This window comes from Penicillium angulare (genome assembly GCF_028827245.1).
Source record: "Penicillium angulare strain IBT 27051 chromosome Unknown utg000001l_segment0_segment0, whole genome shotgun sequence".
Taxonomy (NCBI): domain Eukaryota; kingdom Fungi; phylum Ascomycota; class Eurotiomycetes; order Eurotiales; family Aspergillaceae; genus Penicillium; species Penicillium angulare.
The window spans coordinates 849097-870784 of NW_026623160.1; the positions used below are offsets into that span (position 1 = coordinate 849097).

Genomic DNA, 21688 nt, shown 5'->3' on the forward strand with positions numbered 1-21688 from the left:
TGCGGCTCATTGTAACGACCTCAAACTGGTAAGACTTTCGTGCACAGGATGTAAGTCCAATACGGAGTGGGGACCTCGGGATGCAGTAGGGATTTGCCAGACATTTTCTTTCTTTCTTTCTTTCTTTCTTTTTCGTAACTCAGTAGTTCCGAAGATTCCCACTTTCCAATCTTCCAATTATTTCTACTAGTAGTACACGATTGGTAAGAATTCTTGCTTCTTTGCGTCTCTGCGTCTTTCTGTCTTGTGCGACTTGGACTTGATTGTTCGAGGAGCATCAGGGTACATCGAGGTCTATAGATTAGGTACATGTAAGTGCACGGGTATTTCTCAAATATTCTCAGGTTATCAAGGATACATGTCAGATCCCTACATATTCTACCTGTTTAATCCATTCGCATACTAGTACGATTTTAGGACAGCGCAGATGATGTCCTGCCATCACAAGCTAGAAATAACCGAGAACGCCCACTCAAGCCCGGAATCCTCGTATATTTCCGAATACTGAGACCTGAAACTGATCTCCACCGAGAATAGATTTTGAAAGGGAAAGAAACCAAAGGAAGTAAGTATCTCGGGCTCCGCGGGTGGCGACATGGGATACATCCCGACAACCTTCACGGCTCTAGCCTTAAGCAGCCACGTTTCAGGCAGCAGTGAAAATGTGATGAACCCTGGACGTATCCCTTAATAGTCTGCAGAGCTATATTATACGAGGGGACCAATTCGGGCCCTTGTGGGGAATGGGGGTCGGGTGGCAGTGGGCGCTAAATCCATCGAGGCATCCAGATCGTGGATTCTGAGCGGAAGGATCTATGAGGAGTCAATGGCTTGAAACTAGGAATGAGTGCTAAGATGGCCCCACTCGAGGCTTGGTTCTAACGTTAATATTCCCATCTTTGGTGAATTCTGCGGATACCGTCATTCTTGCTCAGGCACCAGCGTTTTATTTTGTTTTTTTTTCTTTCTCGCTTTGCTTTGTTTTGTTTACTGTACACAAACAAAGTACACGCAAAAGAAAGAAGATACGAAGAAGTGAGTCTAGTATACTCTCTAGTATACTCGTCAATTATACATGCAATGTATATAAATCGAATACTCTCTTAACCCATGACACTAGACTAGGGTTTATCCTTCCATCCATCTCATGGGTTACTTGGGTCTGGTTCGACTGATTCCACGGGTGTGTTGGTCCATAGCCCCACTTCAGCCCTGTTCTTCCATATTATTTGACATCTGCCCAAGTGCAGGTGCGTAAGTCCCTTTGAACCTAGTTCCCTTAGTGCGTACTAGCGTGACAGCCCTTTTTTTATACTTCCAAGGGTTACAGCCTCGGGGAGCCCGGCGGTTAAGGGCAAAGATGCTGATGTATGAATGTTGTCAAATTGCAGGCTGTGCAAAAGTATCCCAAGTAAAAACAAGCAATCGGAAGTCAAAAGTCAAAAAAAGACACAAACAGTCAATTTTTATTACTCTGCCTAACCCTCTCCTTTACGAGCTGAACTACGAACCGTAGGACATGGAACGTAAAACCGGAAGATTCGCTGGAGGTGTCATTGTCATCTGGTGACAGTTTCCCTAACTTCTTGTGTTCAACACTCTCTAAGCTTATTCTTTTATTCTTTAACACTCCGGCAACATCGAATCTGTGTCTCTGTCTCTTTCTCTTTTACTCCCTTTGCTTTGGGACCCGTCAACGCCTATTCTCGATTCATTGACTGGCCTCGTGCCAAACTTCCTCTCGCCATCTCTCTCTCCCCTCTCGTTCTCAAGTGCTTCTTTCCATCTCCCCATACACATACCATTGGCTTTGTACGGTGACTTGGTTTATCATGATGCTCTCACAACAATCAATGCAAATGGCATGGCCTGGAAATGCCGTGCCGCCCATCCTGATCATCCCAGCGACTGGCTCTGTGCAACCCGCCGTCTCGATACCAACACCTCTCCCCCCGAGAAAAAGAAGCGCGCGCGAAAAGTTCGCAAGCCCAAGGTCGTCGATGCCAGCTCAAAACCCAAGAAGACCCTCCTTCTCGATGAGTTGGATGACGCGCTGATTGATCCGTTTTACATTTCCAAACTGGGCATTCCGTTAAACTCATCCAGTCCATCCGTTGTTGATCATCTACGCACCACCCTCAAGACACCTCTCATTTCATCAAATGCCAGCTCTATAAGTGGTAGCAGCCGCACATTGACCACAACTGAAAGCTATCACTATCATGACTATACACCGGCTACCAGCGTCGATGGCCACAACGACCTCGATTTCCCCCGCGACCTTCATTCCTCCAAGTCATTATCCGTACTAAATCAATCCGATCCAGGCACCGACTCTCATCATACAAAAGGCAACCATCAAGGGGAGGTCTTTTCACTAAATGACTTCTCTACCATGACTGCCATCCAGCGTCTCACGGCTGAATATGGTCGCGTGGCACACATGGGTATTCTCGATCACAGCTACCGATTCTTCGTGAATAAGGCTCGAACAGGTGCCTTGTCGTTCAAGGTTCAAAATAAAGTGGCAATCGTGGGAGGTGATCCGCTCTGTGAACCAGACCCAGCCACCATCACAGCATTATTAGACGAATTCGCAAGATACCGACGCCGACATCGCTGGGGAATCGCCTTTATGGGTGCAAGTGAAACATTTGTGCAGGATTATGCCCAATCTCAACCATCTGGGTGGACCGTCATTCGTTTTGGCACTGAAAGAGTCCTGAACCCTCGGACAAATGATGTTTTGCTTGAAAAAAGTGGAAAGCGCATCGCTGTCCAGAGCAGACAATTGTTGAATCCCAGCAAAGGCGGCATTACCCTTGGTCTGTACGTGCCAGCCATGCATGGGGCTGACACTGCGCTCGAAGCAGATCTGGTTGCGATCTATGACGCTTGGCGTGCAGAGCGTAACAATGCCACAGGGCCACAAGCTTTCATCACTGTGTACGATCCTTTTGCTCTTCCAGCACTCATGACTTTTGTATACAGTCGCGGTCCCGATGGCCAAATTAATGGATTTGCTGCTCTACGTCGCCTTGGTTGTGGTGGTTATCATATCGATCCTTGTATTGCCGCTCCAAATAGCCCCAAAGGAATCAGTGACTTGCTCATCGTTGCAGCGATGGCTTTATTAAACCGTGCTGAAGTGTCATATCTTGGTTTTGGTTTCGAGCCGACCCATACTCTTTTGCCTGAAGATATCAGTGGCATGTCTACTCCATTGGCTAGCCTCACGCGTGATTTATACAGTCATACATTTCTCCGTCTTCCAATCCATGGCAAAAAAGCCTATTATGACAAGTTTCGGCCCGATGCACCCCAGGAATCAGGGCTGTATCTTGTATTCCCGAGTGGCGTTCCAGGACCTCGGCATTTGATGGCCATGATGCACATGGCTAATATTAGTCTTCGAAAGATGCTTTGGGCCGATCTGCGAACCTGTCTACCCTCTCGAAAGTCCAACTCCAATTCTTCACCCAAGGACGCGGCTTCTGATCCGTCTGAACAAACGATTCCCTCCCCTGTGCTTGCAAACGGGTAGGCTTGCTTCTTCCGGATTCTTGATAGCTAAAGCATTGCAAGGTTTGCTCGGGGTGGGGTAGGGCGGAGGATCGTCGCTCAGCTTCGACTTGTTGTATCATATGCAGATGCGGAGTCTTGTATCATAGCAATGGAGTTTGCCTGTGGCAGTATTTTTTGTTTTATTTTGTTTTTTCTGCCTTTTCGCTGCTCAAGGACTGGGTCCGACTTCCACAGACGTCGTGAAGCACGTCTCTTCCATTCTCTAATTTCTTCCTTCTTTCTGTCACGTCGCATCTACCCACCAGACCGATAGCGTTCTATTCCTTCTCAGACTAATAATTGACTGTGCTCTGATTTCTTTTCGTGCCTTCCATCACCAAACTTTTATGTTCCATATGCTTTGTTAATTACCTAGAATAGGACGGTGAAAGGGAGCAGTAGCTCGGCGTTTGAAATTCCAAATCAGATTTGCAATTTTCTTATACAAGCATATATCACCCATTAGCTCCACGATAGCTGTGCACTCTAAATTATTCTGGTATACACATAGACATTATGAAAGTCGACCAAAGAGAAAGTCCTTGACAACAGGTGAACTCGAGAATTCCGGGTTCAAAAGAACACAACTAGAACGAAGTCAGCAGATCCATGCAGCAAGCCAAATCATCTCATCGCATCATCAGACAAAGACTCACTTGAGAAAATATTCCAACCCAACCCGCCTATGCTCCAGGAAATTCGGTCGAAATTTGTCTATATCCTCATTAGCTTTCTTCTCCAATCATACATAGCCGTAGCTATATCATAGCACAGACATACAAAATACACTCTTCGGCGGCAGAGCAGGTAACGCACTCTTCGCATGCGGAAAAGAAGAAACGAGTCGTTGTCTCAACTCATCGAACTCAGAATATCTCATTCGAACAACCATCGGACCACCCTAGATCAGATCAGAATTAGAATTAGAAAAGAACCCTCGTAAAACTTCAACTTGACTTGATTGACTTGAATATCAGATCATATTAGATCAGAGTCAAGCTAACTTACATCAAGCGTTTGTATCCGACAATTCCAGACAACATATGCCCCTACGCCTGTTTTCCCTTGAACAACAACATGGTCTTCTATCAGGACGCTTTGGGCCCAGAGACCGCGAGTTGTTTCTGATTCTGGATCCGCGGTATGATCTTCTAGTGTTATGAGTGTTGAGCGGAGAGAGCTTTGTGATGCGCGCGATGCATTGCGGGTATGTCGTTGCCAGTATGGTGGGACGACGCCGGAGACAGGTCGGGATTTTGGAGAGGTACTAAGCGGTGGGGAGGTACATTCTGCATCTTGTTCGATGGTATATGGTGGGAGATTTTGTGTGTTTGGTGCTGGTTCCGGTTCTCGTTCTGGTTCTGGTTCAAGGTGGGTATGGAGAGGCGACGTCGACGTCGCTGCCGGTCTGGCCTCCTCAGGTGACGACTCCATCCATTAGATATTGGATGGGGTGTGGATATTGTAAGCTGTGAATCATTTTAGTGATTGGTTGGATTGGTGATGTTGATGTATGATGTTTGTATGTATGCATAGTAAATTTGGCTTTGACTTTGGCTTTTTCGTGATAATGGAGCTAGTGCAGGCCCCGTGCGGGGAGAAAGGAGTTGGGGAAGGGGTTGGCTGGGGCTGGGGCTGGGGCTGGGGCTAATGCTGGTGTGTTAATGGGTTCGGATGGAAAGTTTGTTCTGGGATGATGTTTTCTCTCGAGGAGCTGGATGTATTACAGGGCACTGACCTTGACGGACCGAGTCCAAGCGGGCAGAGCAAAAATGAGCTGGGAGAGTTAATTGAGGAGGTTCGGGATGTCTGCGGAGAAGTTAGTAAGCCTGCATTCCGGTATGGAGAAGATGAGAAGAATGTAGCTAACAACATACTACCTATGGTTATGTTCAGATGGCGAGAGATGATGGCATTTTTTTAGCGACTCGAATTTTTGCTTTTTTCTTTTTTCTTTTTTGATGTATATCGAGTTGTTTGCATTGTTCTTTGGGGATTCACGACACTGACATCTGTCACGCTAATCCCGACCGGGCAATCATTGGCCGATCATGTTGGGCATCAAGACTGAGACATTGATCTATATCGTCTCATTCTCGTTGCAGTGAGGGCTGGTCCTAATGGAAATCATACATGAATGATACTCCCGGCCATGAGTCATAACAAAGTATTTATACCTACTATAATTCTAGATTTAGGTAGATAGTAAATGAGAAGAATAAAGAGAAGTAAACGGAATATAGATCTATATTTTACGATTTAAATCACAAAACTTCGATGGTCACTATTTGAGCATTTCAATATGTCTGTTAGGAATTTAAATGTACACTTCATGCTTATCGGGGCTTTCGATTTGGACTGTAGCGATGATCATAGGACTTACAGTTAGGATTTGTGGTAGGCCACAACACCTAGGATCCTCCCCCATTGTCAGAGCATTGTTAGTTTTAGGCGATCATAAATTGTCATCAGTTGGTTTTCCCACTTTTTTTCCTTGATGAGTTTCCATACTCTAGTCGGCTGTTTTCTTAAATTATCATATATGTGGAGGGAGATGAGGACAAATCGGTAGCCATAAAAGGACACTGGGAAATGATCATGTAGGTCTTTAGGTGATAAAAGTAGGCTATTTATTATTTTAAGAAACTGTCAACAAATTTTTGATAAATCAACTTGATCAAACTTGATCACCTGCGATAAGTGGCATTAATCTTGTCTTACCATCTCGACATCGATAGACGATTCTCCCGCGGGTAAGGATGCAGTATCACCTTCAGAACTTCAGACCATTGAGATCCTCGGGCTCAATCTATGGATACACAGGTACCTATTTACCAGAGCTGAGATTCCATCGACTATTGTCCGATGGCGTGTGATCAATTAGTGGCGATTGTTCCTTTCTACCTGGTTTCCTTTATCTGCCACTTTTGAGCTATTCCCAGTCCTTCGTTTCTCATTTATTCTCTATATCATCTGGGAAATCTGTGACCGCGTACTCTCTACTTTCACCCTTGAGTCTGGAATTGGTCCAAGAATTTACGGTTCTAGAGTAAGTCTCGAAAGATCATATTGTGGATACATTATCTGCCCCTTCATTCCATAGACTCATGTGGCTCATTTTGACTTTTGTGGGATTGCTTATAGATTTCCCAACCAATTTATTTCTCAGTACTTTCATTTATTTCGATCTTCAAATATTTTGAAGGGAGAATTGGGACTTTCATTCAACGTCACGCAATGCTGTCCAAACTCGTTTTAGTTATCGCCTCGGTTGTCAGTATGGCGAACAGCCAATACACACCTTACATTGACCCAAGCTCTGTTCCTTTGGCCACCCGAGGTGAGAAAGACATGCTTAAATGCATTTTGACTCTAGTACTGACATAAATTTCTTCCAGAAAACTGGTGCTTATCTCAGAAATATGCCTGTCCTATTCTTTGTATGCAAATGCCCAACACTACGGGGGCATACATCAACACCTGCTCACCCGTAAGTACAGTACTCTCGGGTTCTAGATCTGCGACTCGAATAAATGGTCATGATACTAATTCCTACTTTCAAATAATCAGGTTAGCCTCAACTACCTATGCCAATGTAGCAACGGTCTTTCCCCCAATGGCACCGAATACTCCCAAACCATTCCATACTATGTCTGCACCGAGGCCAACAATCAGTGTGTTGCTAAGTGCACCGACTCACTGTGTCAAGCTTCTTGTCGCTCTGATCACCCATGTGGTGCCCAAGCTCCCAAGCGTGTCAATGTTTCTACCACAACTACTACTACCTCTGCTACTTCTACGGCCACCGCCAATATTACCAATGCTCTCGGTAGCCATGCGACGGGCGATGCATCTCGGGTAATGGCTATGGATATAGGTCACTTCTATGGTCTTTGTGCTTTGATTGGAGGATTTACTGCAGGTTTCGCTGTTCTGATGTAAGTATGCAAACCCTCTGAGGCGCGGTTTATGAAGTATGGAAGGATATCAGTTCTACACGTTGTTATACGGTTTCCAACTGTGTGATGACTCTTATTGTCTTTTTTATCTGTTCCCATTAGCGATAAACTCTTTGCTCATTGTTCCCTTTCCGATGCCTCTACAAGCTAGGCATCCGGCTTTACAGTTTAATCATGACGAGAGCATCAACATGTATTCACTAATATCTTGCATTAATTGACCTTCTTTCCATCTTACATCTTTGCTCTGAGCTTAGTACTATCCATTCTTTGTCCTTCGTCATCCTGTTCCGCAACCTCTAGAACTGGAAATTTGGCAGGCATTATTCGGCGCGGCGTGGAACCTGGAAACACCGAATACTTTGAAAAGTCGGTGACGCCACACTTCTCCCGAAGAAAGTCCTCGTCTGTATCTAGGAGCCCATTCACGGTACCCGTTGGAGCACGGAGCATCTCCAGGATAGCATCCGAGAAAATAGTCTGCAGTGGTGTGAGTAAGGCACAACATAACTATCAGAATACACATACCGGCTTTCGGAGGTCTTTCTTGTGGGCTTTGTCAGATGCTTTATTATGCTCTGTTGCGGCTGACTCGATGGACTAGCTTTTCAGTTAGCATGTTTATATCAACCTAGGAAGAGACTCCATACCGATGCTGGCCAAATGCTTGTAATAGCCATATCTTTCCGATCCTGTCGCACAAAGTCCATAGCGAGGCCTTTAACCAAAACGCTCATTCCAACCTTGCCTATTCGTATTATATTTAGTCAGACACTAGATCAAGTGTGTTTCGTTATGCCTGGGGTCAACTTACCCATAGCATAAGCTGTCTCCCCCGAAAGAACCTGGAATAAATAGGAGGGGACACCACCACAATCCGACCTTTCCAATTATTCTTTTCAAAATGCGGCAGCACAGCTTGAACAGTGGCATATAGCCCCTCTGGATTGATCTGCTGCATCAATTTAAAGCGTTTCAATGGTGTATTCTCAACAGATGACCACCAGATCGCTCCAGAGTTATAGACAAGAACATCCAATTTGCCAAACCTTCCAACTGTCTCATCAACTGCATGCTCTATCTGTTCTGCATCACGTACATCTACCGCTATAGATGCAGCTTGGCCTCCTGCTTCGAGGATCTCCCGCTCTACTGTGTTAATGGTAGACTGTGATGAGTTTGGATCAGGCGGGAATGGCACTGTCTTTGTCGCGTCTGATGTTGTCTTTGCCGCCAGCATCACTACATTGATATTAGTCTTATAGAAAAAATTATTGTTGGCTCGTTCAGGGCTCATACCTGCGTAGCCATTCTTGGATAGATCGATGGCTACTTGGCGGCCAATGCCGCGGGATGCACCCATAACAAGGGCGACGGATTGTGTGGTCGACATTATTAAGGATATCAGATCTCAGATGAGCGGTTGGGGCCAGATATCAGAGTCGACTCGGAAATGATGGGTTGGAATATTAATGGAGGGGATTGGTGACAACGGCTCAATTTATATTCAAATAGATGCTTAAGTGGTGTTCGGATATCTTCAAATCAAAAAATAGGCCTTTGGTAATGTTTTCGGCGCTCGGCAGAAGAGGTGTAGCAGGAAATATTTAAATGATTATCTCTTAAAGTCTCATTTGTCGGGAAAGACAATACTAGGAGACGATGATTTCTTGATTACTCACTTCCCGAGGCTCTAGTTACGTAGTATACACTCCCGAGGTTGGGGAGCCGCAATGGGGACAACTGGAACTACCACAGTCAATGGGTAGGTTTAATAAATGACTTCAAACTATTTGACTTAAATTGAGCGATAGATTCATTTTCGCTCCTTCTTGAGTAATAGAGTAAATTATAACTAACTAACTAAGTTATTGGAGCTACCGTTGAATGCCTGTATAACAAGGCCCACAGGAGCTGCTATGGCGGTAAGGCAGGCGGTGACATAATGCCTATGCGTAGAAGCAACAAGTGAACAACCGTCACTTTGTGATGGTCTCAACCCAACACCTGTACTATCTCACGACAAGCTCTCTTCTCTCCTTTTTCCTCCTTATCCCGAATTTCGAGATCGAAAACCTTACCATCCGATCACCCTATTGATCCATTTTCCTTGCTTCGAACGCTACCCCTCTCTAGTCCCGGGCCAGTGGGCGTCACCGAGACACTACAGCCAATATGGACACCACACTCCCAGACGCTTCTGCTCCGGCTCCTGCGAATTCAGCGAATTTTTTCAGCTCAAATGCTGCTCTGGCCGGTGCCACGGGCACAGAGGATAGCGCTTCTAAGATCAAAGTCACCGGTACGTGGAACCAGCTGCGGGGCAACAGATGAGACAGCCCGCTGATAAGAGCTATGGGTCTTTACGCGCAGGTACTAACTGGCTATCTGAATAGAACCCCCCAAGTTTGAGCTTGAATCCTATATTTCCAATTATAAGGGTTAGTGAACCATGATATCGGGGTTTACTTCTGGGAGTCTAATCAGTGGGGGATCTAGGACGCACACGTTTCAACCGACTTTATCTGATCGGTATCACCTCGACTGTACTTGCCACCGATGCTCTCAAGCTCGCGATAGCTGAGGCTCAATCTGGGAAGGATGTTGGGCGATATGACAGATCGGTCCGGGCCCTTGCCGAAGTCGCGCCGTCTGAAAAGGAAGCTTCTCTCGATTCTGTTTGGGTTCAAGACATCCAGCGTAGCGTGAGGGCCCAAACGGATCGTCTGGAAGGTGAACTTCGAGGCTACAAGAACAACTTGATTAAAGAAAGTATTCGAGTGCGTATGGCCCTTTCCTTTGTTGAATAAATGAATGGGAGTGTTTGCTGACTCGTGAACAGATGGGCAATGAAGATCTAGGTAACCACTACTACGAAACAGGTGACCTTATCTCTGCTTCTAAAGCCTACTCTCGAATGCGTGATTACTGTACTACCCCGAACCACGTTGCATCTATGCTCTTCAAACTTATTAGCGTCTCAATGGAGCGTAATGACTGGCTTGGCGTGCAATCCTATGTGCACCGTCTGCGAAACTCTTCATCCAAGCCGGAGGACTTATTCAAATATCTCCCTAAGACAGGTGTTGCCCTGGCTTTAGCACAGATGCATCAGCGCTCATATCTGGAGGCTGCCAATACTTTCCTATCTATTGATGTTAGCTTGGGCGAGACCTATCAGGACGTGATTAACCCCAACGACGTAGCTGTGTATGGTGGTCTTTGTGCTCTGGCTTCCATGGACCGCAACGAATTGCAGCAACGTGTCTTGGACAACAATTCCTTCCGAAACTTCCTAGAGCTTGAGCCACATATCCGGCGTGCAATTACCTTTTTCTGCAACTCCAAATTCCGTCTCTGTCTTGACATCCTGGAGGCCTACCGCGCCGATTATTTACTCGATCTTCATCTCCAGCCTCATGTTAACGATCTATACAGCCGCATTCGTACAAAATCTATTCAACAGTATCTTGTGCCCTTCAGCAATGTCACGCTTGAATCTATGGCGACCATCTTTGCCCCTGGCGTGGTGGGTGGTCAAGCCCAGCCGATCGGCCTCAAGTCTCCTTTTGTTCAGGAGCTCATTCGCCTTATCAAAGATGACATTCTTCAAGCTCGCATTGACCTTGAGAAGGGCTTACTCGTTTCTAATCAAGCCAACCTGAGAGCTGATGTCCAATCCCAGGCACTAGAAAGCTTGAAAGATTTCAATCGAGAGGTCCACTGGCGTCTTCTACGTAATTCCGTGATCAACGCTGGACCGCAAGCGCCACCTACTGCTGCGGATCGACGTCAGCGACGAGGTCCAGATGTCGGGCTAGGAATGAGCGGTGATGATGCATTTGCTTCGCTCAGCAGCACTGCATAAATGCAAGGATTGAATATGATCAATGATAACGCTGGACCCACCCATGTAAATGAGAAATGAGATAATACCCAAGCTACCGAGATGACCTGTGGACCTTATCTTTAGACTAGCAGTACGTCGTGAGAAAAAATCACCTCGGTTCAAAGAAATACTATGCAATGGCTCAGCACGTTCAGCGCTTTTTCTTCGCCCTCTCTTCTTTTCTAAATTTTTAATCCTATTCTGTTCTTTCAGGCAGGACAGTAACAAGTAGTCTCATGACTCCGCTGCAAGGGTCATGCTGTAAATTCCCACATCTTCAACGTCTGACGTTTTTCATAGGACCCAGCATGGTGGTCAAGACAGATGGAAAGAAAGAAACCTGCAGCATGGACTTTGCCACGTTTTCCTTTGACTTTGGCTCATCATACATGGTTTCCTCGCTAATTCCGCTCTATGACGAACAAGAAAGAAAAAAAGCTAATCAATTTCGGAGAGTAGTTTATTTGTATTTCAACGGGGACGGACTGGATTACGCCCAACGGGTGAATCTCTCTCTAAGCTGCATGACTGGGAAACCATCTGGGAAGTCGCGTCCACTTCTCGTTCGGTTTCCATTGCTCTCTGGTCGGGTCAACCATTCTCTCGGTATTTTCAGTCAGATGAACAACTTCGCTACCGACACAATGGACATACAAGTTCGGTACTTTCCCTCTTTTTTCTCCTCTTCTGTCCTATATTTCCTACATCTCTATGATCATATCTCAATCCCCAATTCGACGCCACGTTCTCCTCGAAAAGGATATCGGTGTTTCTGGATGGCCCAGTTCTACCCTGCTATATACATTAACTATTCAACTTGTGTGTGCTACATTGGCTATTGTGCCGCCGCATATTCAACTGATCAGAGGGAACGTCACTGTGCAACAGAGTCATGACTTGACCCGCCGCTGTTCAAAAGTTGGTGGACTTGTTAACCTTTTCTGTGATCCACAATTCTACCGAGTACTCTGAACAAAATTCTACGGAGTCCCCTCAGTGTCGCTCATATCTAGAGACTATGAAGCCCTCTTCATCATCATCTCCGGGTTCTCTCTTACCATATGCGGCTGGGGAGGGAGGCTCGACGTATTCATCTCCACAGTCTACGTCTATGGATTCGGATGACCGGAAGGTGAAGAATTCCGTCCCTGAGGTCAAGCAAGTTCCCTCATCTCCGTCACCTTTACTTCTTCCGCCTTTACATGAACTAGATGTTGAGTCCGGGGTCAATGCTACGGAGACTACAAGATTACCGCCTTTTCTTTTCCGTCCAGTGCCAAGTTCGCATACTACTACCACTACTACAGATGCATTATACGGGGACAGGAATGTCACCGGTCGCTCTCGATCACTTTTTAGTCCTGAATTAAATTTGCAATCTCAAAAGATCTATGAAGATATTCCAGAGACTAATACACTAGCGCTCCCGCCTCCCCTTGCGTCTATACATGAGGAAAGCACTGGCAATAATAATACCGGAAGTGGGGCAACGCTAAATCCTTCAATCCTTCACCCTACGTCAACCTCGACGACTACAACCCCTGTACCCCCGACAGGAGACTATGCTGCGGAGGAACAAACGATGTGGACAATGCCAGCAGAGCTGAAGGTCATTCCAGCTAGTTCCTACGCATCTAGAGCCGGGTCTTTCACCTTGACGCCACAACCAACTTCGCGCGGGACCTCGTCAAGCCGGTTACAGGGGTCTTTCATCCCGCCCCCGCTTCGCCAAAGTACCGTGGCAATAGGCATCACTGAGGATAATACAGACTCATCAGACGCTGCTTCTACTACTGGCGATAGTGGATCGGTATTTGATGACGACGACTACTTTTCCGACAGTACCACCTACACCGCCTCCTTACTCTCTGACGTGAAAGACTACACATACGAAAATGGGCGACGGTACCATTCCTATCGAGAAGGCCACTACGTCCTGCCCAATGACGACCTCGAACAAGACCGACAAGATTTACTCCACCACGTCCGCAGTCTCGTTCTAAACGGTGCTCTCTTCCGCGCGCCTGTAGACAAAAACCTCCAGCGCGCTCTCGATGTAGGCACCGGGACGGGCATATGGGCGATTGATTTTGCCGACAACTACCCCGGCACTGAAGTGGTAGGTACCGATCTCAGTCCGATTCAGCCCTCTTGGGTCCCGCCGAACCTACGATTCCTAGTCGACGACGCGGAGTCGCCGTGGTTGTTCAAACGAGATCAACCCTTTGACTTTATCCACATGCGGGATCTGGGAGGCTCCATCGCCGACTGGACACAACTTCTGCAACAGGCCAACGCACATCTCAAACCGGGTGGTTGGATCGAATTACAGGAATTTGAAGTCACGCTGAAGTCGGACGACGACTCAATGCGCTTGGCACCGACGTTGTGCCAATTTATCGGCCACCTGCATGAGGCCAGCGCAAAGTTTCACCGACCGATGAATATCGCCGAAGGGCACCGGCAGCGGCTTGTAGAGGCTGGTTTTGAAGATGTCAGAGATGAGATGTACAAGGTACGACCTAGACATTGTATTCGACTTGCCTGTTTTTTTTCTTTCTAAAACCCCCTCTCTTTTTTCTCTCTGGGTTCCCCCTTCATGCCCATTCCCATTTTGTCGTTTGTATCTTGGCATACGGCCATACATACAGGGATCTCTAGGCCTTCTCCATTTTTGTTGTTGATGCGATGACGACACTTGATGTATACTGACATAAGAGATAATAGGTTCCGTGCAGCACTTGGCCCAAGGACCCCACCCAGAAACAGATTGGTAAATTCAACTTAGCTTCTTTGTTGATGGCCGTTGAGTCGTACTCTCTGGCCTTATTTACTCGAGTTCTGGGATGGACAAATCTCGAAACCCAGGTTTTCCTAACGGGTGTCCGTAAAGACCTCAAAAATCCGAAAGTCCATGCGTATTGCAACCTACATGTCGTCTATGGCCGGAAGCCGGAACATAATTATCGGGGCCTAGCTAAGCTGGGTACTGAATCGGCCTGAAAATTATTGGTCGTCGGAGGTGTAGATTAATTATCGCGGTCAGTTTAGGAATATCCAGGCGTCTTGACTTTTTGACTTCATACTTTTGTTGGGTGGCCTCATTGATTTTCAATCCATTACGATTTACCTTCTTTTCCTCTCAAATTCTCCCCTCTTCTTATTCAATTTAGAGAGGAATCTGCTTTCTCTCTCGGGCTTCAAGCCACCCACACTAGTAGAGGCAAACATGGCACTAGATCACACTTTAGCGCTATCACGTTTCTTTCTTTGTTCATTTCTTTGTTCGGGGCTTGTGGGCCCCAGGATCCCCTTCCATTTCTTGAATACGCAATTTTCTTTTCTTTGATTTATTTTTGTTTGGTGCAACTTCGGCTTCACTTTCTGCTTCTGGGTCTTTCCGTCTAACAGGGAAGCCCCGACCTGTATCGTCACCAACCAGAGAGTCTGTTGATATCTCCAAGTTTACAGTAAAGAATATGAACTGCGCACTCTGCAACACTCCTGATACTATCCTCTTACCTCATTTTGTGTTCACAATGCTCTGCACTGCAACAACATCCAGTATTCTGCTCTGGATACTATCTGCAGGGAGCCTGGTAAGTTGCATCTTCCCGTACGCCCTCACTATGTAGCTCTGCAGGACCCCCTACGGCAGCAAGATTTTACCTCGTCCAATCGAATCACCCTCTCGCCCTTGAAATGATTTTATTCTCCTCCAGCCCTTCTGATCTATGCTCGGCTGACACTGACATCCTCTCCTTCCGCCGGAACCTTTAGCTCGTCCTCTGGCTCATTGGCTCTAGCATCTACCACCTTTACTTCTCGCCCTTGTCCAGCTTCCCGGGCCCAAGGCTCTGGGCCTTCTCTTACATCCCCTTGCAACTGTCAGTGCTCCGTGGTCAGAACCATCTGGATGTTACCGCTCTGCATGATCGTTACGGCCCTGTCGTACGTATCAGCCCGACAGAAATGGCGTTTAATACACCGCAAGCCTTCCGTGATATCTATGGCTATAGATCTGGTGGTTGTTTCCCCAAGGATCGTAGTCGCTACATCACACCTGCCAATGGGGTTGATCATCTTGTCTCCGCTGTAGATAATGCCGCGCATGCACGTCAGCGGCGACTGCTATCTCATGCTTTCTCCGATCATGCATTGAGGGATCAGGAGGGACTGATTAGAGGCTATGTGGATACATTAATAAGCAAATTGCGAACAGAGGTGGAGAAGAAGGGTATCGATGCAAGTCTGGATATCAAGAACTGGATGAACTACACCACCTTCGATATAACAGGGGATCTGATGTTTGGTGAGTCCTTTGATTGTCTCAAGGATAGCCAGTTGCATCCATGGATCCGCTTGATATTCAGCTCTATCAAAGCGATCTCTTTCGCTAGTGTGGCACAGCAGTTCCCGCTTTTACGATTAATTCTTGATGCCATGATTCCAAAAAAAGTCGCACGAACAGCAAAAGAACATTTCAACCTTGCTGCTCAGAGAGTGGATCGTCGATTGGACGCGAATATCTCCCGTCCGGACTTTATATCTGCTATTCTGCAGAATGGGCTGAGTGAGGCTAAGGGAGCGTATATGGATGGCAAGAGAATCATGAGTAGGGCTGAGATCCATTCTAATGCCTTTATGTGAGGATCTTCTTTCCTTCACTGCTTCGGTATTGGCATGAGGCTAACGCGAATACTGATTGATACTTGACTAGTCTCATCGTGGCTGGCAGTGAGACATCTGCAACTCTTTTATCGGGTTGCATATTCTACTTATGTATCAATCCACACGCTATGCGTCGACTCACCGCGGAGATCCGATCAGCCTTTGCCAATGATAAAGATATAACCTTTCGCACAATCGCAAGCCTGAAATATCTAGCCGCCGTCATCGAAGAGTCCCTACGCATGTACCCGCCATTCGTAACTAGCCTTTCGAGAATCGTACCAAAAGGAGGATCGATTGTTGACGGCGAAGTAATCGCAGAGGGAGTACGTATTGCCATCCTTGTTACTCTATTCTACTCCGCGTTTCAGCTTGTCCTTCTCCTTCCTCTTCCTCTTCCTCTTCCTCTTCCTCTTCCTCTATTAACACCAAATACCTAGACGGCCGTCGCATGTCACCATTATGCATCATACCACTCAGCCTCAAACTTTACTTTCCCCCACAGCTTCCTCCCAGAGCGATGGCTTGGCCAAGACCCTCGTTTCGTCGAAGATAAAAGAGACGTTCTCCAACCATTCAGTCTAGGTCCACGAAACTGTCTCGGTAAAAAGTAAGTTGAATCCTGGATACCATGTCCTATCCTTTTCGTTCTTGGCTTCTTGCTGACTGTATTTTCTGAAGTTTGGCATACTGTGAAATACGCCTTATCCTTTGCAAGCTGCTGTACAACTTTGATGTTGTGTTATGTCCTGAGAGTTCCAACTGGGCTAATCAAAAGGCATATTTCTTATGGGATAAGCCTGCGCTCATGGTTACACTACAGCCATGTGTGCCGGAACAGAAGGAGACCTAGTTGTGGGCTGGAATGAAGAATAGATTTCATTCCTTCCCTTTGGTCCTGTACTGTAATAGAGGACATTCATGTTGAGGAGGCGGACTGTCTTTTTCTTTCTTTCTTTCTCTTACGACCATGATTACGACATCGTTCATTTTATGGCGGGTAACTCACATCCGTTTCGACTGCAGTATTGGGAGGATTACATCATGACCCTCATTCGCATTCGTGTTTGGTCTGAGTTCTTGTTCTTGTCTTGGACTTGAACTCGTAATTAACGTTCTACATATCTTATCGAGGAATAGATTCCCATGCATTGACAAAGATGAAATTAAGATTGGCTCTATATGTATAGGCCGTGGATTAATATATGTGGTATGTACCCTGTAATTGATAAATTGAAAAGAAAAAAAAATGACAATATACAGGAGCCGATGCTGCGCTGATCATGCTGTCGTAGAGAAAGGTATCAATCATTATGAAAAGAAAAGAGAAAAGAAGTGATTAGATGTACAATATGTTCACGCGGAATACATGATTACATCCATATTAGTAACGCGAACGTTACAATCCAGAAATTATCCACAACAGTGAGTCTCGAGAAACCCACTGAAACCAGAAAGAAAAATAAACATATTGAAGTAAAGGTTTAGTTTGGTTTGGTTTGGTTTGGGCTTGCTTGCGTTTAAACAAGAGCATACGCGAAAGCCAGGGCACCACCAAGGACCCATCCGTTGCGAGCCACAGAGCCAGCACCAGCATGAGCAGGTGTGGAAGAAGCAGCAGGCGCACCACCAGTGGTTGGGGCGGGAGAGCCACCAGAAGAACCGGTAGGGGCACTGGTAACCATTGGAGTGGAGGTAGCGCGTGAAGAAGACTTGGTAGGGGACTTCTTAGGGCTTGACGATGGGGTCGACGAGTGAGTCGGGGTGCGGGTTGAGGTTGGGGCGACGGTGGTAGATGTCGAGGTTGGGGATGGAGTAGAGGTTGAAGTAGAAGTTGAAGTGGGAGTTGTGCTCGTGGAGATTGTCACGGGCATCCAGTTGAGGTCGGTGCCAGTCAGGGTCTGGTGAGCGTGGGCGGTGCCATACCCGACGGAGCAGGAGGCGTAGGTGGTACCGGCGACGTTGCAAGAGACGGAGGCAGTCCTTGTGAATGTTAGATGTTGTTTTCTTTTGTCTTTGTACTTTGTACTTTGTGTATTATGTATCAGGTGAGGATATATCGGACTACTTACTTGCCGTCGGCAACTTGGAGCAGCTGGGCCGAGGTGGAGGCCGAGATCGCGGTGAGACCGTTACCGGGGATTCCACAGGCGGAGGAGGCGACGCTGGTAGGGCAGCTCACCAGGTAGGTGGTGGCATCGGCATCCTGTAGAATTGTTAGTTTGGGTGTTTGTTGATTTGATTGTTGTGGTGGCCCCATGAACCCGCCCGATTAGGGCAGGCGGAGCGCGACACATCACAATGCGCGATATCACATAGATTGATATCAAGTATATCATTTACATACCTTGTTCAGAACACTAGCCTGCAGATCATGACCCTCAAAACCAGGGAGCAGCAGAGTCGCGGTGCTGGTCGCAGAGGCAGCAGTAGCGCCAGTCAGAAGAACCACGGTAGAGAAACGCATTGTGGTATAGTGGACAAATCGAATTGAATTGTGTGGAAAGAAGTGAATGAAGAGGTACACAGTACTTGAAACAAGTAGGGTCAACTACCAAGAAATAAAGAGTGACTGGTTGGGGATTAACGAAAGACTGGTAAAAAGAATGAATGGCAAGGGTCGAGCCCAGACTGTGTGTGAAGGGAAAGCAGAGATGTCGGGGAAAGAGAAGGAGCGGAGCCCATAGTGGGCGATACGTTCCTATGTACCCTACAAGGACCATAAATCATAAAAGGGGGGGCCATAAGAGCGCCTGTGATAGGGCCCGTACAGGATGAATTATGGATCTTTGGGATTTGGGGGCACAGAGAATGACTTCCATCTACGCCATATACGGAGTAGTCGGGTTGTTTGGTTCAGGAACCCGCGCCAGCAGTTCGAAAGGGTCAGAAAAGTGGGTATCAGGGGGTTCGTGCTCCATTTATTCAAAGGCACTAGACTACAGTTGGGATAGTTTGTGATTGAGGCCATGTTCCTTGACCGAGCCTTGGGTTTGTCCCGATGTTCCCGCTGTATATGGTAAGTGGATGGTCGCTCCTTATAAAAGATGATCAGCTCAATTACACCACAGTTGACCTCGGGAATAACTAATAAGTTAAAAAAAACCCCCCCAGACGGATTTCAAGAAGAGTAGAAAATAGTATCTCCCCTCGTGTCCCTGGACCCTGAGACCCCTTTTTCCTCCCTCTTTCTTTGTGGTGGAGGAAAACGCCTCAGCGGGTCTAAACAGGGCTAACAGTGCAGCAATTCGATCATCGCAATTTAACCCACCCCCAGCGTTAAATATTTAATAACCCAATTTCTGGATTCAATTTCCTGCTTTGACTGATTTTTATATTTATTTTCATTTAATCTTATTTATTTCTACCCTTATAAGGCACTACTACGCTTATCAAGTCTAGATTCCTCCCCATGACCCATCTCGGGACGCGACTGGGAATTACTGAGAATTACTGTATCTGGTTAGTCTGGCCTCCTTTTAGATTGGCCAATACACCATCACCAATTCTCCAAGAGCTGTGCTCAGGTGCTATCAAGCACGCACGAAGCGGGAGAGCGCCAATTTCGGAGACTTGCCCGCATCAAAGAAATAACTCTCGTACTGTAAGTACCGCCAAGTTCTATGCCCAGGTATGTAGTTAAGCTTCAATCCTGCTACTATCTTAAAATACATCTCTACTTATCTTCTTATTCGTCTTTCCAATCATCTTTCTACTTGTTTTTCTATCTAGTAGTATAGGGTCAAGGAGTTTTTCCCAGTGAACGCTATCGGCCGCTGTGGCAATGGGCTTACGAGTGGAAAGGCAGTCATTTCTGGCCTCAAAGGCAGTCATTTTGGGGGTCAATCCCACAGGTCCTCACATTGTAGTGGTAAATCTCGGATTCTAAAGCAAGAAGCTAATAACTTTCCTACACTGATATCTCCACTACCGGTGCCACCTGGTTTAAAATCCCACACAGAATTCCCGCAATCAGCAAAATCCCGTTAAACACCGCCATGATGTAAAATGGTGTACCCGATGACACTTGGTCGAACAAGAGCCCCCCAACCTTGGTGAGTAGCAGAATACCGGCCCCGCCATACAATGAATACACCCCGGCAATAGATCCTTTGAGGTGCGACAGGTGCTCCAGTCGCCGGTTCACTGACCCCACCAGGAGAGGCCGATCTTCTTCACTGGACTCGTATCCATCACGACGATCACCTGGAACCTGTCCCGGATCATCATAAATCTTACGCAGCGTATCCTCGTCCAAGCTCACACGCAAAATTCCATTGCTGAGTACTGCGAGACTGCAGACAATGGCACCAATCTGGCTAATCCCAATGAGACCCATCGCAACAAACACCCCGGCATTGCCCTCGGGGGCCCTAAATTCTGGGTTGGGCAACTGGGCAAAGGCGATATACCCAATCACGCCCACAAAAGCGGCCACCAGCAAGGGGACATTGTACCGTCGCGATTTATCCGTCAGGTATCCAAATGCCGGCGCTGCTATCAAAGCAATGAGTTGAGAAACACCCGTCAGGATCGATGCAAGGATATATGCATTTGGGCATGCTTTCTTAATGGCCCCCAGTCCAGAGCCGGGGTCGGGGTCACGATCCTCGTCGCAGAGACCGGATACACGAAAGTAGTGGTTGACGGCCAGAGGGATAAAGAGGGAGATTCCCACGGAAGATGCCCGAGCAACAAAGCCTCCAATGTAACCCAGACCGATACTGCGATTCTGGAATCCGAGAAGCATAGCAGTAGTCAATTGTTTCCAGTATGGAAGTTTCGCCGGAGAATCATCCATGCGGTGCGAATTAGCGGTCCATAAAGAGCTCCAACTTTTCCCTTCTTCCCTGGCAAATTGCGAAGACCCACGAAACTAACAACGCTGATGATGATGGCGGTAATAGCCACTAGGTAGTAGCTGCGCTGAAGGGCCTCGGTTGGTGACAGACCCAGCTTCTCAAACCGGGCAGGGAGGGGAAGGAAGACTCCGAGGGAGACAAGTGCACCACAACCGGCAAAAAGTCCAACAAATCCTGATAATCGCGCAGATGGTGAAGCAGCAGGTGCCGAGGTTTCTGAGTTATTGTTTGACAGGCCATGGATACGCTCAGGTGTAATAGTCAGGTCTGAAGAAACAGAAGCGCGATAAACCTGGTTGCGAAGTGCCTTGCCTGTCACAGTAGGCAAGACTGCGGTGACCATTGTTGATACAGCAGAGCCACCAAGACTAAAAAGCAATCGACCCAACAAAAGTTGGGGATAAACATTCGTGGCCTGCACGAATAGAACTAATGAAAGAGCAATGATAGCGTAGCCAATGGTACAAACCTATTTTGAACATTCCATTAGCACTCTGCAGCTTGTTTATCTAGAAGATCGAGATCTCAAGTAGATAAATATGAAGAAGAAGCCGCACTTACATGTCGTACACCGATACGATCTGAAAGTACCCCCCACAATGGGCAAGCTACGAGAGCAAGCAATTCGTCTGCAAATCCTAGCGTTCCCACCGCGTCACCTTCTCCATCATGTAGACCGATCAGATCCGTTACCACGAAGGAGACGGATGAGTTGATGAATACTAAAAAGGCAATTGAGAAAG

The 21688-nt window shown here is 46.9% G+C and overlaps 9 protein-coding genes across 9 annotated transcripts; 5 read left to right on the plus strand and 4 right to left on the minus strand.

The window, feature by feature from the left end:
* Positions 1 to 1864: 1864 nt before the first annotated feature.
* Positions 1865 to 3544, plus strand: ergS (the record flags this gene model as incomplete). The annotated part of the gene is made up of 1 exon (XM_056916530.1): positions 1865 to 3544. One exon carries the CDS (start codon positions 1865 to 1867, stop codon positions 3542 to 3544), a length of 1680 nt encoding a protein of 559 aa, XP_056784410.1.
* Positions 3545 to 4078: 534 nt separating this feature from the next.
* On the minus strand, positions 4079 to 4998 carry N7478_000315 (PX domain-containing protein YPT35; the record flags this gene model as incomplete). Its single annotated transcript, XM_056916531.1, has 4 exons — positions 4079 to 4151; positions 4221 to 4278; positions 4345 to 4465; positions 4573 to 4998. 4 exons carry the CDS (start codon positions 4996 to 4998, stop codon positions 4079 to 4081), a joined length of 678 nt encoding a protein of 225 aa, XP_056784411.1.
* A 1803-nt stretch (positions 4999 to 6801) lies between these two features.
* N7478_000316 (uncharacterized protein) lies at positions 6802 to 7506 on the plus strand (the record flags this gene model as incomplete). The annotated part of the gene is made up of 3 exons (XM_056916532.1): positions 6802 to 6904; positions 6963 to 7054; positions 7135 to 7506. The coding sequence occupies 3 exons, from the start codon at positions 6802 to 6804 to the stop codon at positions 7504 to 7506; spliced, it is 567 nt and encodes a 188-aa protein (XP_056784412.1).
* Positions 7507 to 7757: 251 nt separating this feature from the next.
* Positions 7758 to 8916, minus strand: N7478_000317 (uncharacterized protein; the record flags this gene model as incomplete). Its single annotated transcript, XM_056916533.1, has 5 exons — positions 7758 to 8003; positions 8052 to 8123; positions 8174 to 8266; positions 8338 to 8765; positions 8823 to 8916. 5 exons carry the CDS (start codon positions 8914 to 8916, stop codon positions 7758 to 7760), a joined length of 933 nt encoding a protein of 310 aa, XP_056784413.1.
* A 782-nt stretch (positions 8917 to 9698) lies between these two features.
* On the plus strand, positions 9699 to 11391 carry N7478_000318 (COP9 signalosome complex subunit 1; the record flags this gene model as incomplete). The annotated part of the gene is made up of 4 exons (XM_056916534.1): positions 9699 to 9825; positions 9920 to 9964; positions 10023 to 10303; positions 10366 to 11391. 4 exons carry the CDS (start codon positions 9699 to 9701, stop codon positions 11389 to 11391), a joined length of 1479 nt encoding a protein of 492 aa, XP_056784414.1.
* A 1132-nt stretch (positions 11392 to 12523) lies between these two features.
* On the plus strand, positions 12524 to 14415 carry N7478_000319 (class I SAM-dependent methyltransferase; the record flags this gene model as incomplete). Its single annotated transcript, XM_056916535.1, has 2 exons — positions 12524 to 13927; positions 14140 to 14415. The coding sequence occupies 2 exons, from the start codon at positions 12524 to 12526 to the stop codon at positions 14413 to 14415; spliced, it is 1680 nt and encodes a 559-aa protein (XP_056784415.1).
* Positions 14416 to 14951: 536 nt separating this feature from the next.
* Positions 14952 to 16936, plus strand: N7478_000320 (cytochrome P450; the record flags this gene model as incomplete). The annotated part of the gene is made up of 5 exons (XM_056916536.1): positions 14952 to 15011; positions 15193 to 16058; positions 16133 to 16409; positions 16524 to 16693; positions 16765 to 16936. The coding sequence occupies 5 exons, from the start codon at positions 14952 to 14954 to the stop codon at positions 16934 to 16936; spliced, it is 1545 nt and encodes a 514-aa protein (XP_056784416.1).
* Positions 16937 to 17603: 667 nt separating this feature from the next.
* N7478_000321 (putative GPI anchored glycoprotein) lies at positions 17604 to 18550 on the minus strand (the record flags this gene model as incomplete). Its single annotated transcript, XM_056916537.1, has 3 exons — positions 17604 to 18066; positions 18156 to 18289; positions 18431 to 18550. 3 exons carry the CDS (start codon positions 18548 to 18550, stop codon positions 17604 to 17606), a joined length of 717 nt encoding a protein of 238 aa, XP_056784417.1.
* Positions 18551 to 19616: 1066 nt separating this feature from the next.
* On the minus strand, positions 19617 to 21288 carry N7478_000322 (putative MFS transporter; the record flags this gene model as incomplete). The annotated part of the gene is made up of 3 exons (XM_056916538.1): positions 19617 to 19685; positions 20015 to 20815; positions 20965 to 21288. 3 exons carry the CDS (start codon positions 21286 to 21288, stop codon positions 19617 to 19619), a joined length of 1194 nt encoding a protein of 397 aa, XP_056784418.1.
* Positions 21289 to 21688: the final 400 nt, after the last annotated feature.